Below are 17037 nucleotides of genomic sequence, written 5' to 3' on the forward strand. Positions count from 1 at the left end.
CCTCCAGCCACTTGTCCGTGTCCTGCCGTCTGCAACAATCTAATCTGCATTTACTTTGCGTAATGCTTTATTCTGTTTGGCAGTCCTTGCTTGTCACACACACACACACACACACACACACACACACACACACACACACACACACACACACACACACATTCTTGTACTTCTGTCTTTGTGAGGACCCTCATTGGAACAGTGAAGAAAGAGTGAGTTTGCTATGTTTAGTTTAGTTAGTTTAGTTTAGTTTTTTTTTTAAATAGTTTAGCTTTTATTAGTTTTAGTTTTAGTTTTTTGTAATGGGGTATTTGTTGGGCGGGAGATTAAAAGAGGTCACAGTACATTTTTAACATTTTTAGTAAAGGACATTTTCAATATCATTTTAGTTAGTTTTGTAACCACACAATACAGTTTCAGTTAATTATCATTATCATGTAACCTTAACCCTTAAAACAAAGTCTGAAATCTCAAAAAGCCTTTAAAAAGAAGTGAGGACTGGCTGAAATGTCCTCACTTTGCAAAAATGTCCTCACTCCATTAGCTGAAAACGTGTTCTGGTCCTCACTATGTAGGAAGTACAAACACACACACACACACACACACACACACACACACAGTGTAGATTAATATGTTTATTGTGTGTCTATAAGTTAATTTAAAGCATTGTGAGCACATAAGAAACTGCTATAACATTATCATGAGCTGATAATTCAAAAGTCAATTTAAGTTTCATGGATAAATAAGAAATTCGAATTGATCTTGTGCAGAAAGCATGCCGAATGTGACCCAGCGTTTACCCTTCAACTCTGCAAACTACTTACTCCATTCACATCTGCACCTTTTCACCAACAGCAGACTGTAATATGCTTTCCTTTCAAACTATCTATCCATCTCTGCTACCCATATAAAAGAAGAATCTGCAAGTGCAAGTGCAGCAGGGGCTGATGGCATAAGGGAGTTCAAAGTATGCATCGCTTGCTGGGAAAAGCTCTCTTGCTCCAATTCAACCTAATTCTGAGCCTTAAGTGGCTACATCATCCACAGGAAACTTTCAGTCAAAACACCCTTAAAAAGTCATCCTGGTCACAATGTGAAATGTTGGTTTTAGAGAATTGAAGCTTTTAAAGAAACCTTTTAACCACTTACTAAGGAATTAAATAGGTCGCACACTGTTCAAAAAGAAGTCTTTTTGGTGCATTAATGAGAAAATATCACAAAGCATGATATATCAATTTTATTTTTTCATAACATCGTGTTTCAGTAGAACTGTACACATAATGCATATCTTTTTACACACAGTTCATTTTGATGAGACTCAGTGTCACAACCAAGCCTTCTGAAAGTTGAAATTTCAAATTCCATTACATTCCACAGATTTCCCTTTGGTTACTCACACCGTCATCCGAGCGCCACGGCCTGCACCTGTTAGTGAATTCTTATCAGTGAGCGTCACCTCATAAATAACATCAGACAAGCATGCACATTCACACAGCCTCTGGAACTGAAGACACTTATCAAGACACGAGTAGTCGGCGGGTTAAATGCCTGAAAATCAACTTCCAACCTGTTCGAAAAAGACATTTATTTTATTGTCTTACTTAATCTGGTGCCTCTTTACACCAACAAATAAAAAAAACAAACAGCTTGAACAAGAATTGTTGTGTAACATGCCTCAAATAATTCAGGCTGCGGGCAAACAGAGATCCTACCTTCATCTAATGAGCTGCAGCCAATTAAGTTTCCTCTGAGTGTAAATATTTATCAGGTGAAAAGGATTTGTGCTTTGCTAACATTTTAAGGGCTGTTTCTTTCACAATTTCATTGTCACAGTGTATAAATGCGTCGATTGGTTTCCTGTCTGTAAATTCTGCATGAGGGGAATACAGTACAGAGCTACACTTCTGTGGTTTGTCATTGTGTTTCCTGTGACAGTATACTGTAAGTGCATTCAATTATGTTCCCAAGGCTTGTCATTCTGTTTTCATTTGAGTGAAGGTACCTTGCGCTTAATTTGATCAGTCTTGCATCCTTTTCTGCCTTTAGCTGTGAGCTGATGTTGTCACGCTCTTACATAACCCATCAGTGACATAAAAAAAACGGTCTACTGTTTGAGTATGTCCAGATAAAAGGAAGAGGACAAGCGAGGCTTAAGGATAGTTTGAATTGTGCCATGCAGGCATGTAGCTCAGAGCTGGCGGACTTCCAGAAGAATATTTTGTTTCTATCTTTTACCTGCATATGCCAGGTTTCTGCAAGGCAAATTCAAATCCTACCAAAGCCTTGGTGAGCAACAGCCTTAATTAGTTTCTATGATTTGGGAATATCTTGTGTTCTATGGCCTTTAATTTCCAAACTGCATCTGTAAAAAAAATAAGTCAAATGAAGCAACTGTGATTGTAGCAGCTATCGAGTACAAGCCTTTTCAAATGCAAATTGGTGCTTCGCTCACTTCACTTTTTCTCCAAAAGATCACAGGGTAAAGCAAAAAGCCAGAAAGAGAGAAGTATCAGGGAATGCCTCTTTTAGGAAAATGTCAACCCTGCATGAATATTGTGCACGGATGTTTGGGAGGGTGCAAGAGGGACTCCGACAGCATAATGCAGAAATTTGAGAGTGTGTCGCATCATTGAGTACAGCACTCAAAAGGATTAGTAGCACATAGAAACCTTAGCTTTCATCTCCCAATGGAAAATATTGTGATGACCTTCACTGCTTACTTCCTTGTGTGTTTGCTTTGAAGGCTGAATTGTATTTACACCATAGTTATATATGCTGCTTTATTCAATCCATACAAAAACACAAGTTTGCTTTTTTTTGTCACAGAACTCAAAATGTTTATCCAGTCCTATATACATGGGTGGATTCTGTTGTAAGGGGGTTAATTTAAAAGTCTGAAAATCAAAAATACATATTTTTGTTTTTACCTGTAGTGCTATTTATCAATCTAGACTGTTTTGGTGTGAGTTACAGAGTGCTGGATGTATTTGCCGTAGAGATCTCTGCTTTCTCTCAAATATAATGGAACTAAATTGAACTGTGGTGCTCAAAAACAACAACAACAACAACAACAACAACAAAAAACATGTATATCCATTTTACATATATCTCCATTATAGTCAAGAGAAGGCGGACATCCCCACGGCCCTTTAAACCTGGTGTAAACACACTACAGTAAAACAATAAAACACTAGGCTCTATATATAAATCCCTCTTGAAAATAGGAAGTGCACCTGACTGTTAGGTGTGTATTTCTGTGCTAGATAATAAAAAAACTGTCCAGAAAACTTTCTTTAAAGTTGAATAAACTTTGTCTTTCAAATTAATTATTTTATTTAAATTCATGTTAATAAAACTAAACAGCATGTTTTGTTTACCCTGCTTTATTCCTTTAGAAAAACATTTTTTACTGCCAGCTTTACAATTTGGAAAACCGGCTTCATCATAGGATTTGGAGGACTAAATAATTATCTTATTATTATGCGTTAATGCCCAGTGAGAAATTGCAGGAGTTTTTAAAAAATAAAGCTGTGAGGTTGTGCTGTTCAAACATGTCGTGTGAATGTATCCTTTAAGCTGGCGAGCAAGGTGTCACATTTGGTCGACAGTGAGCATAGGGAACATAAATGAACATAGTTACATAATGTTCCTGTAGGGTATATAGAAGAAAAAAAAACACAAAGGAGAAAAAGATAATATTTGTTCCTCTGTTTCAACAATTGAGTCTTCTGCCTGAGGCCTGCATGTGAACTTCTGCACAATGCTGAACAGAAAACTGTCTATAGACGACCGTCCTGAATACATAAAGAGAAGCAGTATGGAGGTTTGCTGAATAGGTCTGTTTTTTTTGTATAGAAAATATGACACTTGCCATAATATTTAAAATTTGACACTATTGTATTAACTGTAAGGCAGTACTTTGAATGGAAAAAAAAAGACATTAAAGGACCAAAGGTGTTTTAAAGATTTCCCCCAGCAATATCTCAACAAAGTGTATCTACACCCTTCAGCTTTGCCCATTTCTTTGGTTTAAATTGTTTAAAAGTCTTTGCTTTCCTCCCAGTGCATCTAAAACACTCTCCAGATGTTTGAGCATTCGGTTTCACTAGAAAAACACCTTTTTATTTACTTTTTGTTTCTGTCCCACCCATCCCTCCCCTGCAGTGACTTGGACACCACCCCTGCTTCCCCAGTGGTGCAGTGACCTTCTCACCTCGTTGTCAGGACCGCAGAGTCACTCCCTGTATTTATTCTTCAACAAAAACTTTCTATGCCCCTGTTTTCTACCCTTCTCTGCACCACAAATGTCATTGTTTGCTTCCATATACTCCTCCTCTGCTTGCAAAGCTCTCGCATCTGTCCTGGCCCATGAATATTTATAGTACGACTTTGAGCTTTGCATCTGTTAGCATTCTTGATCTATGGCTTTGCACATTTTTACCCTGTATAAGAACACACAAATGTGCAATGAATTTAAATGTGTAAATATACCAAACCAGGGAAATTATAATGAGCAACTTGCCATTCTTGTATTTTTGATTTATGCAATTAGAAGTTGATTCCATCCCTCGACACTGAAAAACAAATGTATTTGTAGTGATGCAATGTACATGCCAATTAAGCAAGAGGTTGTTTTAGATGCACTTTGCAAGTATAACAGAGTAATTGAAAAGAGAGGTTTAGAATTATCTGGTAATAAACTGTTAATTGAGTGGCTAAACTGTTAATTGTAATTAAGCTTCTGATATATAAAAAACACATTTCAAATACATCTCCAATAACAATATACCACAGTTAAAAACCACACTTACCACAGTAATTTACAAAATCCCCCTTTGAAATGTCTTCAGACTCCCTTATATGGCAGCTAATTAACTGCAGATGTTTCCAACAACTGTGTAGCACGACAAAATGTTCAATAGGCACCCTGAGATGGGAATACAGATATGAGCTGTACCTTCTCAACAATCTACATCTTTCCACACACTGTTCAATCGAGAGGCAAAAGCGTCACTCGCCTGTCTGAGTAAATACAACCAAGTGACAGTACAACCCCCAAACACTTGTTTTAGTTTGTTTTTCCACAGTGAAAGCATCAAAATGTGTCTCTGGTGATTTTCTTTTTTTTTTTTTTTAAATAGAAAATAAATGAACTACAAAGATACATGACCTATGAAATGAAAAGCTAAAATTTTGCATAAGTAGTTCAGAATGCCGAAAAAGAATTGCCACTGCATAAAACTACCACATCCTGCACATGATGTAGGAGGCAGAGGAAACTGTGCCCGTTCTATATTGCTTGCTGCACATTCAGTAAATGTCTTTATCCGCCTCATTTTTCCAGAGGCTTGAGGCTTTCTAGCGGAGAAGGCAGGAGAACATCCTGAACTTGCTGTGTATCTTATTTCTTTTGTTGCCCTGCTGTGTGGCCTGGACAGCAGCATCGTTTGACAGTGAACCGGTAAGAAATAAAGGCGAGGAACTATCTCGGTTTACTGAATGTGATTTTTACATGTTGGATTGTGTGTTTTTAAATTGCATAGCATAGCATTAGTGTGCATAAAGTCTCATCTTTGCAGTTGCACTTAAAAAAAACAAAAAACATTGCATTGCAATTTGGTATGAGGTTGTGCTCTTGCAGTTTAAAGTCTTTCCTGCACTGTGGGTTTAATAGTGAAAGAAGTACTTAGTTAAAAATGCAACAGGATCAGCCTCAAAACATACCTCAAAATTGTACTAACATGCAATTAAATTGTGCCCTCCATTGTATATTTGCAGTGAATTAACCTCCATTTTATCTTTTTCGGTTACTGTTTAAATATTTCTATATATTGTACTAAAACTCTTGCACACCTGTAGGTCAACAGGTGTGTCCAAGATAATCAACTGTAGTAGAAAAAAGAAGCACATTGTCTGTATACTTGCAAATAAAGGCGATTTGTTATGAACAACATTTTAGTAAGGAGACCTTCATTGGTTTTTTTTTATTATGTTTTATATTATATTGTGCGTGTGAGAGTGTAAATCTACAATCTATAATGCTAAATGTATGTGTTTTGATGAAACAGCTGCAAAGAGTTTTACAGTACGCTGTATATTTAAATAGCTTTTGTGCTCTGTATAAAAACCCATGAGGCAATCCTATCGCAGAAAAATAGAAAACTATGAGTCAACATTATTCATTCGAAAATGAATGGAATATTTTTGTAAGAAAAAAAAGAATAAGAAGAATCTCTGGTGGGCGTAAGATCGGCTGGTTGTTTTCTATCACATTGTTGTTGCTCATTTTAGGAAAACATTGTTTATTCAAAAGGTAAAATCAAGGCAGGCGTTCCATGCAGCCTACAGTGACCTATCCTATAAATGAGTATTACGATAAAGCAGCAGCTGAGAAGTATTAGTAGTAGTAAGCTGATATGCAGAACGGTGAATACAGCAGCAATAGATATGTAGGTGTCCTCCACCTGCTACATCACATGCACCATTTTCAAAAACTAGAACAGCCATGTTAAAGGTGGAATCAGCGATTCTGGAGATTGATATTTGAGAGATATTTGACACCCTTTCCCTGTCCGATTTACCATCCATCTTGCTCTCGATGCTGTCCTTTTTATATATCCACGCCTTTCCTCTGTCCTTTGTTGCATGAACACAGGATCTTTTTTCGGCACACAAACAGAATGGACAGCTAGTGGACCGTGAGAAGATATTCGCTGAATTTGAGGAAAAAGTGTATCAGATTAGAATCCCCAACTCCACCTTTCCTTGGCACATCTTACATGGTGTGGTGCTAGTTTTGCGCATGACTTGCTCTGTGTTTTTTTTCCTGAATTAATGTATAATGTTCATTACTAAGTTTTATTTGAAGTGCAAGAGGGTCAGGCCAGGCAGCATGAAGTATATGCTACTGTCAACACATCAAACCCATCAGACTGATCTTATACATTATAGACAGACTGACATTATCGCTTCTTCTTCCATTCTAGCATTCAGGTGAGGCGAGTTGTATTATTTGAGGCTTCTGAAGTTACTAAAGAGACTATGTTTACCAGTGGTTACCCCATTGTGTGAAATATGTCTAAGAATCTGAAGCAGCAACCATTAAAGGATTTTACATTTTTATGACATAAAAATTAATGTACCATTCAGATTGTTTTTAGAGCAAAATGAAACTGCAGTACATGGCTCTGTTGTCCCAGGACGAAGCAATATCTGTTTGCTCTGTTAGTGCTTGGTGGTTGAGAATCAGTCTTATTTATCATTTTAGCAAAGTTTTTGAATGAATCCCCCTAAATGAAAACATTTCAAGAACTTCTATTGATTATATAATTCTTCATAACCTTAAAAATGATTCAAAAACAGAACTTCTATTGATTATATAATTCTTCATAACTTTAAAAATGATTCAAAAACAGATGTAAACATGGTCACCTGCGCCCTGTGGTGAAAACCAAGCCATGTATTCCAGTTTCATGCATTGATAACTCTTTAGCTGCACAACCGACTGGGTGTCACATAAATACAGGAATTACCATTGAACAGGCTCATGATTTGAGGTTTCATTCCTTGTTTGTACGATCTCTGACCGACTCGTTGTTGTTGAGTGGCGGCGGCGGCGATTGCTTGCTCTTTATGCTCCTGCCGTCCGTGGCGGCTCGCGAAGTCTCTGTCACAAAGAGCCGAGTCACCCAGACAGAGGTGACGATGCGTTTGTACTCGTTCCTGAAATTCCTGTTGAGTAAGCCATAGATGATGGCATTTAGACAGCTATTGAAGTACGCCATGAAGTAGCTGACCACAAAAAGCCACTCGGGGATACGGGGAGCCACGCGGGTCGGATCTATGGCCACCGCCAAGCCAATTAGGTTAAGGGGAGCCCAGCAGATGGCAAACAGCACAAAGACCACAAACATGGTGATGAAATTCCGCAAGTCACTTGGTTTGAGGCGAGGGCTCTCTTCTGTCTTTACTTTACGCCGCACCTGGAAGAAAACAGATAAGATTAGGTGAGATATGAGCAGCCTGCTGGCAAAACACATAAAAAATACATGCATTATAATACTTTAAATAGAGACCACTACAGGCAAAAATATCAGATTTGGGCTATTTTCTCCCAAAACATGCCTTCTTTCAGAATAGTGGGAAAAAAACCCATCCAAAACAAACATTTAGGTGTATATTACTATATTTTGTAGATTTTTCCTAAATTCACTAAATGTTGGCGTTCTATTGCAGCGTGTAGCACCACAAGCGTAGTCTAAACCTTTGTTAGAAAGCTCCCACTCTCCTGCACAATATTGTTTGTTTTACATTTACTATATTGTTGTTGCTATGAATTAGATTCAATATTTTGTCTTCAAATAGTCATTTCCATTATGAATTTATGAAATATTTAATGGCAGTTTTCCCAAAATGAGTTTTTTTTCTCATAGATCTCAACTTCAGCTCCACTTAGACACCAAACTCACCAGTTTTGTTCCTGACTACATACTGAAGATTTTCACAGAGGGGTTTGTCTATATATGATTTATAGAACTTCGTTCTATCGAATAGAATTTCGTTCCGAAAAACATGATGAAAATGTATTTTTTTTATGGCTTTTGACACTATTTTCTGATTTATAAAATGATAAAAGTTGATAACCCAATTTTCTTCTTTAAAAAACAGGATCAATTGATGAATATATCAACAAAATAAATTAATAACTTTTGCTTTATCCAATGTTCACATTTATGTCCTGGGAATATATGCAAATTAACGCATATTTGATGAGTGCACAGATCATTTGCATATCTAAACATAACATTTCAGAAAACTTGAAATCCAGAAAATATTGTCTTACTGTAAATAACAAACTGCAGAAGTTTCATGGTGATATCTAAAAAATTACCCTATTCACCTGAAATGTCTTGTCTCCCCTAGTACACAACGCAGCTGCAGCATCAGTCTGCACCCCCTAACAAGCATATCTGTCAAGTTAGGAATCACTACTTGTATAAAGCTTCTGGTTGCATGGCAACTCTGCCATCAATGCATCAATGTTAATGCTCTTAAGTAAAGTTAGCAATTTGGATGGACAACTCGTGACTGCAATATTTCTATGCAGCCCTCAATCATATGCTGGCTCCCTAAATTGCTACTCTGTCTCCAAATTTTGAGCATCTCTCTGCCTCTCTATGTCACACACATCAGACCCACACAAAAAAAAGAGAAAACCTATGCAAATATCCACACATGCAATCTCGTCTATCTATCTGCCTGTCAAGCATGATATCCTGGCAGAAATCACAGGCAGACACTTTGCCAAATCGTTGCTGTGTTCAGAATTTGTTTTAAATCTACATTTACTGAAAATTAGAGATCAAAATGCTCAAATGTTACATTGCAAAAATGATTTTGTGAGTGTAATATGGCATTTGGAAAATTACACAGTGACTCAGCAGAGGGTCAATGATTAAAGGTCAACATTTCAAAACTTGTACTGACCATTTTTTCTACGTTACAGGTGCAATTTCAATGAGCCGTGGAAAGCTGATGGATCTAATTATTGTTTGGCCCAAGGGGTGTTATTTCCAGCTGATGGCATGTTTACAGATGTATTTGATCGCTCTTTTTACGCTATTCAAAAATGAATACCTCTTGTGTGCCTCTTATGACGTAAATAACTGCGTGGAAAGGAGGAGACTGACCTGAATCACAAGCACCCAGATGCGTAGATAACAGAAGGTAACCACTGCGATGGGAACCAAGAAATGAACCACGACCACCGCCACCGTGTAGGAACTGCTGACATTCTGGGCGAAGGTGCAGGAATAGACCCGCGGGTCGTAGCGCAGGGAGCCAACGAAAAAATTGGGGATAATGGCCACTACTGTGAGCACCCAAATCAAGGCAACAAACAGCAGAGTGTTGCGATAGCTGTACAGCCGACTGTAGGAGAAGGAGTGACAGATGTAGCAGTATCTGTTCACTGCGATCCCAGTGATGTTGAAAATGGAACCAATGACACTCAGCCCCATGAGAAAACCACTGACCTGCAAAGAAAGAAAGTAAAAAAAAAAGAAAGTCAAGTCTTTGTGGCTTTATTGCTGTTGTTTGGTGGTGAAGGGAAACATGCTGTGACCTGTGCAGTCTTACCATGCATTGTGTGTTTCCCAGCGCCCATCCGTCATGGAACAGAGCGTAGAGAACCAACGGGTAAGGGTAGAAGGCTACCACAAGGTCTGCAAAGGCCAAACTCACCACAAAAACATTACCTAGAGGAAGACAAAGACAGACAGACTCATAAACCTTCTTTATCTTTCTTTCTTTGGGGCAACAATAAAAACTCTTTTTTTATATTTTTTACAAAACCCACAGATTCTTTTTTTTTAATTAACATTTTGGATGTTTTTAGAAAATTATTCTTTAGACTTTTTGCTGCCACATCAAGTTAAATAATTTAGTTACACTTTACAATAACCAACTAAGTACTATTTATAGATGGTTTATAAACCAATTATTAAGCATTTACAAAGTGCTATACATATTTAATCTTTAAATGTTTTCAACCAATTTCTTAAAGGTATATGAATCATTTTAAAATCATTAACATATTTAATATGGCGTTAAAATGTTATAATGAGTGCAACTAAAACTATTAATAAACTATTAATGACAATTTAATTGTTTGTTAATGGTAAAGTAACTATAAACCTACATCTATTTGCCATTTATAAATGGTTTAGTTAGTTAAACATTAATACATTACGTATTTACCATTCTAAATGGCCTATATACAGTTTATAAATGATGATTAAACAATAATAAACTATCTGTTTACCATTTATTAATGATGGTTATTGAAAAGTGTTACCAATAATTTTGTTCTGTAAGATCTCTGAAATCATAATATGCTTAAAAGAAATTTGCCCCTCATTGAAAGTTGCAACACAAAGTTCTCTTGACTGTAGTGACCTTTTTGGTATTAACTTGTTTTAAGGAGGCAGCTAAAAAAGCACACTGTTGAAAGCCACAGCAACATCGATAATTAAATCAGGTTGAGTTAAGGTCATTGTTTAAAAAAAAAAGATATAGAGACTCAAAATGTGGTGTACCAAACAGTCGAGCAGAACATTAAAGGGTTATTTATATATATATACATTTTTAAGTAACTTGCTCTCTGATGTTAAGATGAGTCACATGCTTTATTATGCAGGACACACCATACTCCTTCTGTTTAACACTGGATTCACCCTCAAATGTAGCTCTGATGGGTTGGCCTCTCATCTTCTCATCCCAGCACAATGGATTTGTCTGCTCAGATAATCAGGATAAGTACATTCAACACCGTTGGCTCATTTCGATAGAAGGTTTAAGGAGTCGCTCTTTTGATGCTTTTATATTTGTGAAGTGCTCACATGTGTTGCATATAAAATAACTGCATTTATATGATGATTTACATGCTTTTAAATTGTCAGAGCTTCCCTCCTATTGGGTTTATTTTTTAGCTGTACACCTTTTGTAGCCATGGCCAGATTATAACAGACATACATAGACTTCTACATAGCAGCAAGACAAGATGGTTTTATGTGGTTATTTTATGAGGTTGTTTTCTCCCATTTTTGTAGTAATTTCCAGTCTCTTTGTAGCTGCTTTGTGTCTTTTTGTGGTTATTTTGCCCCTTTTTCATAGTTGTGAGTCTCTTTGTGTCTATTTGCAGCTGCAATTCCGTGTATTTTTTTTCCAATGTTTGAAGACATTTTTATGGTCAGGTTGTAAAAGAAGGCCAGGGGGACCCCTAACACTTTATGTACCTGGGTCTGTGCCTGTCTGGCCTGGTGAGCAGTAAAAATCCATGTTTGTAGCAGACTTCATGCACCTTTTTCAAAATCTTTCAATATGGATACCAAAATTGCAGCACATTCCTTGATTCATTTATTCCAAAATGTAAAATGTACAAGGAGGCTATCTCAGCGTGTCCAGCTAGGCGAGATTGTTGGCAGAGAGGGCTGAGATTACATACAAAAGGTTTTTTTTAGCCACAGCCACAGCCGGTCGCCTCACCCCTGACTAACTTTTATCAGGAACGGCAGAATCGCTGTGTTTTGACTGAGTAGAGGGACAAGCATGTGGACACAGCACTTGAGCTTCGGTGACACTGGGGCATGCGGGTCCTTTTTAATCTTGCTGATCCCCCAAGCCTAATCCAAACTGTGGTCTGTGGTTCACAAAATCCAGTTTACGTCACTTGAATGAAGCATTGCTTTAGCGCTGTTAGATCAGGCTAATTGGCAATCAGCTGCTTTATTCATGCTTCACCATTAGTGGCTTATTCATGGTCTTCCTCTGCTACCAGTTAGTGACATCCAATCATTCTCATCCAGATGTGGAAAACAGCAGTTATAACCTGACACTTCATGTCAGTGCCACAGCTTCCTCCACCACCCAAACCCTCGTCTTAAGATCTAAACTTTTGGTGTTGTCAACTTTATTAAGATCTAAAGTTTATGAGCCCATTAAGAGGGGATTAGCTTGCTCAGAGAATTCTCATTGCTCATCAGATTCTTTGAGAACTCCCTCCAAAAACAGAAAATCTGTTTTAAAATTTTAAAACCATTTGCAATAAATAAGTATTGGCGCCCAAGCATGTAATAGGATTCTGCCATATTTCAACATTTTATGTTTTTTAGAGACAACTCAAACGCTATTAAAAGAGTGGTTCCAGATATAAAGTTTGAACCTTTTAAGTCTCATTTCTGCCTCCCTTCTTCTTTGACCCACAGATGCCTGCAGGGGTCATTTTCAGGGCATACTGCATAGCCTCAATGCACAAACAACAGCCGGTCGTTGCCATATTCATCCGGAGGGATCTGAAGTCAGTGGGGGGCCTAACATCTCCCAGCAGGATTAACAATGCTTGTTGTGCCCTGTATAATCCACCTTCTCAACCCATAATGAAAGCGCATGGTGCAAAGTGCACCAGAGTTTTATTTATAACTATACCAAGCAGCTTGTTTCCTTTTATAACTACAGTATGTGCACATGTGGCTTCGATGTGTGGCTGTCAACCTAGAACTGTCACTACGCACCACGAAGCACAAAGCGGAGACAGCAATTCAGCACATCCTGTACAGTACAAGGACACGAGTCGAAAATTCTGGACCCCTCTCCTCCATCATTAAAGTGTCAGAGGGCGGTGGCGGAGAACTCTCTGGTCATGACCGAACTCAGGCCCAGTTCAGCTGATGAGTCACTGAAAAAAATAAATAATAATCTGAACCTTATGGTGGAGCTAGAAATTTAAGGGGACACCATGAATAATTGTTCTAAATTACATGGCAATTCATCTCTTACTAAGTGAGATATTTTCGTCTTGACCAAAGTGGAGGAACAGGCTAAGCTATACAACTAGAAAAAACAAAAAATACAAATGCACAAACACTGAATACTTGTAAATATGTATATGTATGTATGTATGTATATAACACAGTCAGGGAATCCTCTTACTGCACCTTGATAATCAGTGATCGAAGCAAAATGAACAAACGACACCACCATGATATAAATCTATATTCACCAGGCAGCATCAACATACTAATAATTCGAAGCAATTACCAGTTATAGCTCAGCAAACGTGTGCATGTGTGCCTGTGTGTTACAGCTGGAAAAACATATTTGAAGCCAAAGCACATTTGCCTCACTTGAAACCAACAAAATATATATGATAATAAGTCTCGGTGTAGACAATCACAGATGCATGGGGTTATGGCAAATGCACCATGGCCATGTAGGCTGGTAAGATTTAATAATCCAATACTGTCCAATTCTTTCCAGCATGTTTGAACATAAATTGGACATGTGCATCAAGGGGATGACATGCTGAGTCTTTTCATTACAGGCCTCCTGAAATGCAATAATGATTAAATGATCTTTTCGGGCTGGATTATTGTTCATTATCAACCTCTGCGTGTGTTTGTGTGTGCAATTACCAACCTGTCCGACAGTGAATTTACTGCAGTCCTTGATATTTACGTATTTTGGTTGTTTTTTAAAATAATAATTATTGCATATATATATTAAAGAAACAAAGCAGTAAACAAACACTGATGAGGTGATAAATAAGTGTAGCCTATGCAATGCAGTCAGTGGATGTCCCCTCTTTACAGATCCCTCAAAAATGCAAGTCCCCTCTTCGAAATGTTCCTAAAAAAAATTAAGCACATTTAAAGTAATATTATGGGAAAAGACCCATTTAAGGTAATTTTCCTTAAAAGTAACATTTAAGGAATGTTTTTGTCTTTTCAAAATGACCATAAACAGAAGTCCCCGCTTGGATAGGTAAGAGTCATAGTCCACTGTTGGTAATATCAGAGTGTATGTGTGTATGTGTGTGGGGGGGCGCATGTGTGTCCCACTTCAATAAATAGATTAGGCAATGAAGAGTAAAGCATGGAAGTGGAGGCACACACAAACCTATGCACACAAAACTATACACTCAGCAGACAGAGAGAGAAAAAAACCCAGACTGCTTGTGCTTTAATCTCACCTTGAGGCTACAGCAGTCTTTACAGGGAAAAGTTCTGAAACTCTGTGCAAACTTTCTATACAACAATGCACTGTTCTCCTAGTTCTTTCAAAAGGCTTGCTACTCAACTTCTAATTGTAAATTGTTTCCCCCCTTCCTATCATGCTTTTTCTGACACAAATTAGCCTTCATGTGCTGTAGGAATAATATCAATTTGAGCAAGTATGTGGATAATAGACCTCATTTAAAATCAAATTTTGCATCATTAACAGTTTTATCTTCTTACAAAATTATGCTCCAACAACTGCACTTAGTAAACGAAGATTTTTTGCAATAAGCGTCCTGTCAGGAGAGTGATTTTAATCATTTTAATCACACTCGTTGTGCCGTTAAGACCAAATGAGCTCTGCAAGAAACAAACTGGTCATCATGCAATCAAATTTAATGTGCAAAAGCAGGCATGCAGGTATTTCCTAGAAATTGAGCAATTTCTCAAATCACCTTCATATTAATTTGAAAGTTATTGCCCTGTCTTCATAAAATCCTGTAACATGTTTCCATAAAAAAAGATTTGCTGCTCAGTCGGAAATAATTGTGAATACACTTTTTCTGAGGTGAGCTTGTTTTTCAATTTACATGTTGAACTGAATCACCTCCAACACAGCAGAGAGTGCAGCTTATTTGGAAGTGGGTGCCGTTCAGCTGCATGTGCTCTCAAATATTCAGAAAATTATCACACAGCTGTCAGAGCCATGTTTTCCTGTTGAAAGGCAATCACCAGCAGGTCTAAACAGAAATATCTGTCCTATTAAATAACCCACTGTTTCACCGCATCATCACACTGCACGACATATAACGAGCGTTACATAAACTTCTATATCGCTGCTCAGATTGCCACTTGTTTAGAGATAATTGTGCACTAAATCTACATTGTGTCATTCTGCCAAGTTTTAGTGTTTGTTCCATTGTTTATGTTGAAACATTCTTAAACAGCGAAATATGTCTGAGTGCAGTTATGTTTGTTGATAAGTAGATTATTTTGTGTGAGAGGTGATGAGGGAAGTAGGACTGAGTGAATATTATGAGATGTGTTTGTGTAATGGACTGTAAAATAGGCATCAAAAGGAGATAAAGGAGTGTTTTTTTTATTTATTTCTGCATGGACATGCAACTAATGGACATGTATCAGTGGTTGGTTGTAATTATCAACAAAAATGAATAGAGAAATCCTTTCTGTGATAACTGTTTGTGACTTCTCTGACTACGCAATGCTGTTAATGCATGCGGGATGGATAAATAGACATGGCCACATGTGCGCTGGCATGAATCCAGGGACTCTGTGTGTGAGAGATGCAGATGGAGAGAGAGTAGTAGCTGGCTGCTTAATTTTCTCCGCCATCAGCCTGATGGAGAGCAGCTCACATTCGTTGAAGCAGCAAACAAGTGTTTCACATGTGGGGAGCGCACATAGATGCACACCTGTGAGAATGCTCGAACCATCTGTTCACTAAGCCACGCGGATTATGATCGTGATCACATTTCCTAATTAATAATTGAGGAAAGTCTGAGCTAAAATGTGACATCATGTTTCAGGGTTTAGGACAGATGTAAACTATAGTTGGATCACACCTCAGCTTCATTTACCCAGCAGCCCCTGGGAATGTGGGGGTAATTTGGACAAGCAACTGCTCAGAGACCTTGAATTTTTTGAATTTCTAGATGAAAGCATATGCACACTGTGAAGCGTTGAGTTTAATTTGCAGTAGCAACCTATTTGGCTGCACCAATCAAAGAGGAAACGAACAAACATGCATAGTAAACAGAATTTTTTGCACTGCTGCTTGTTTTCCCCTCTTTTTTTTTACGCTTAATAGGTGAATTGGATGTTCCTGAGATTGCAGCTCATCCCAAGGTTATTCACATGTACATAATTGCATATGGAAATGTTGACTGAAACTTAATCTTCTTTGTCAAAAGTATGCGTGAATGATTACTGTAATACACAGTATTAGAACCCAAAATGATTTTTGTGCATTTGCAATCCTTGCCAGTAAGCTATTCCCCAGAGGAAGTGATTGCAAAGATTTTCCTCTCATTTGCTTTTTTTTTTTTAATGTCTTTCCTGTGGGAGGACATGCTAGGCAGATTTGCCTTGTTTGCATTTAAATTTGTTTTCAGTGAAGAAGCAGGGCCAAAAAAAAAAAGATGGTAAGGGAATGATGACAGGAATGGGGACTGAATCCAGAAAGGCGTGAGTTGGAGGGAAAAGTGGTCAGGCATGATAAAAGCTGCACTTTCATGTGGAAAGGCTATTTTAAAAGTAGGGTAGCCGGTCTCTTTTAAATGAGGGTAAATAATACAATGCCCGTAGGACATTATCTGAACAATTAGCAGTCTTGTTATTTCATAATAAAGCTGTCACCTCTGGTCATTTCTTCAATCTGTTAAAAGGAAGAACATGACACAAAGACAAAAGGGAGGCGATGTCTGACTCAATCTGCAGAGATGAATGAACAAAGCTGTCAACAGGAAAT

At 37.8% G+C, this 17037-nt stretch overlaps 1 protein-coding gene across 1 annotated transcript in view; it reads right to left on the reverse strand.

The window, feature by feature from the left end:
• Positions 1-1219: 1219 nt before the first annotated feature.
• The window catches only part of mtnr1bb (melatonin receptor 1Bb), a 41467-nt gene continuing 25649 nt past the window's right edge, over positions 1220-17037 (reverse strand). Inside the window, exons 2-4 of the mRNA XM_059352002.1 lie at positions 10135-10253; positions 9687-10031; positions 1220-7979 (exon numbers count right to left, since the gene is read on the reverse strand). Coding sequence (XP_059207985.1) covers positions 7557-7979; positions 9687-10031; positions 10135-10253 — 887 coding nt within the window. The 3' untranslated portion in view covers positions 1220-7556. The remainder of the gene's footprint in view (positions 7980-9686; positions 10032-10134; positions 10254-17037) is intronic.

Source organism: Centropristis striata, chromosome 15 (genome assembly GCF_030273125.1).
Source record: "Centropristis striata isolate RG_2023a ecotype Rhode Island chromosome 15, C.striata_1.0, whole genome shotgun sequence".
Taxonomy (NCBI): Eukaryota; Metazoa; Chordata; class Actinopteri; order Perciformes; family Serranidae; genus Centropristis; species Centropristis striata.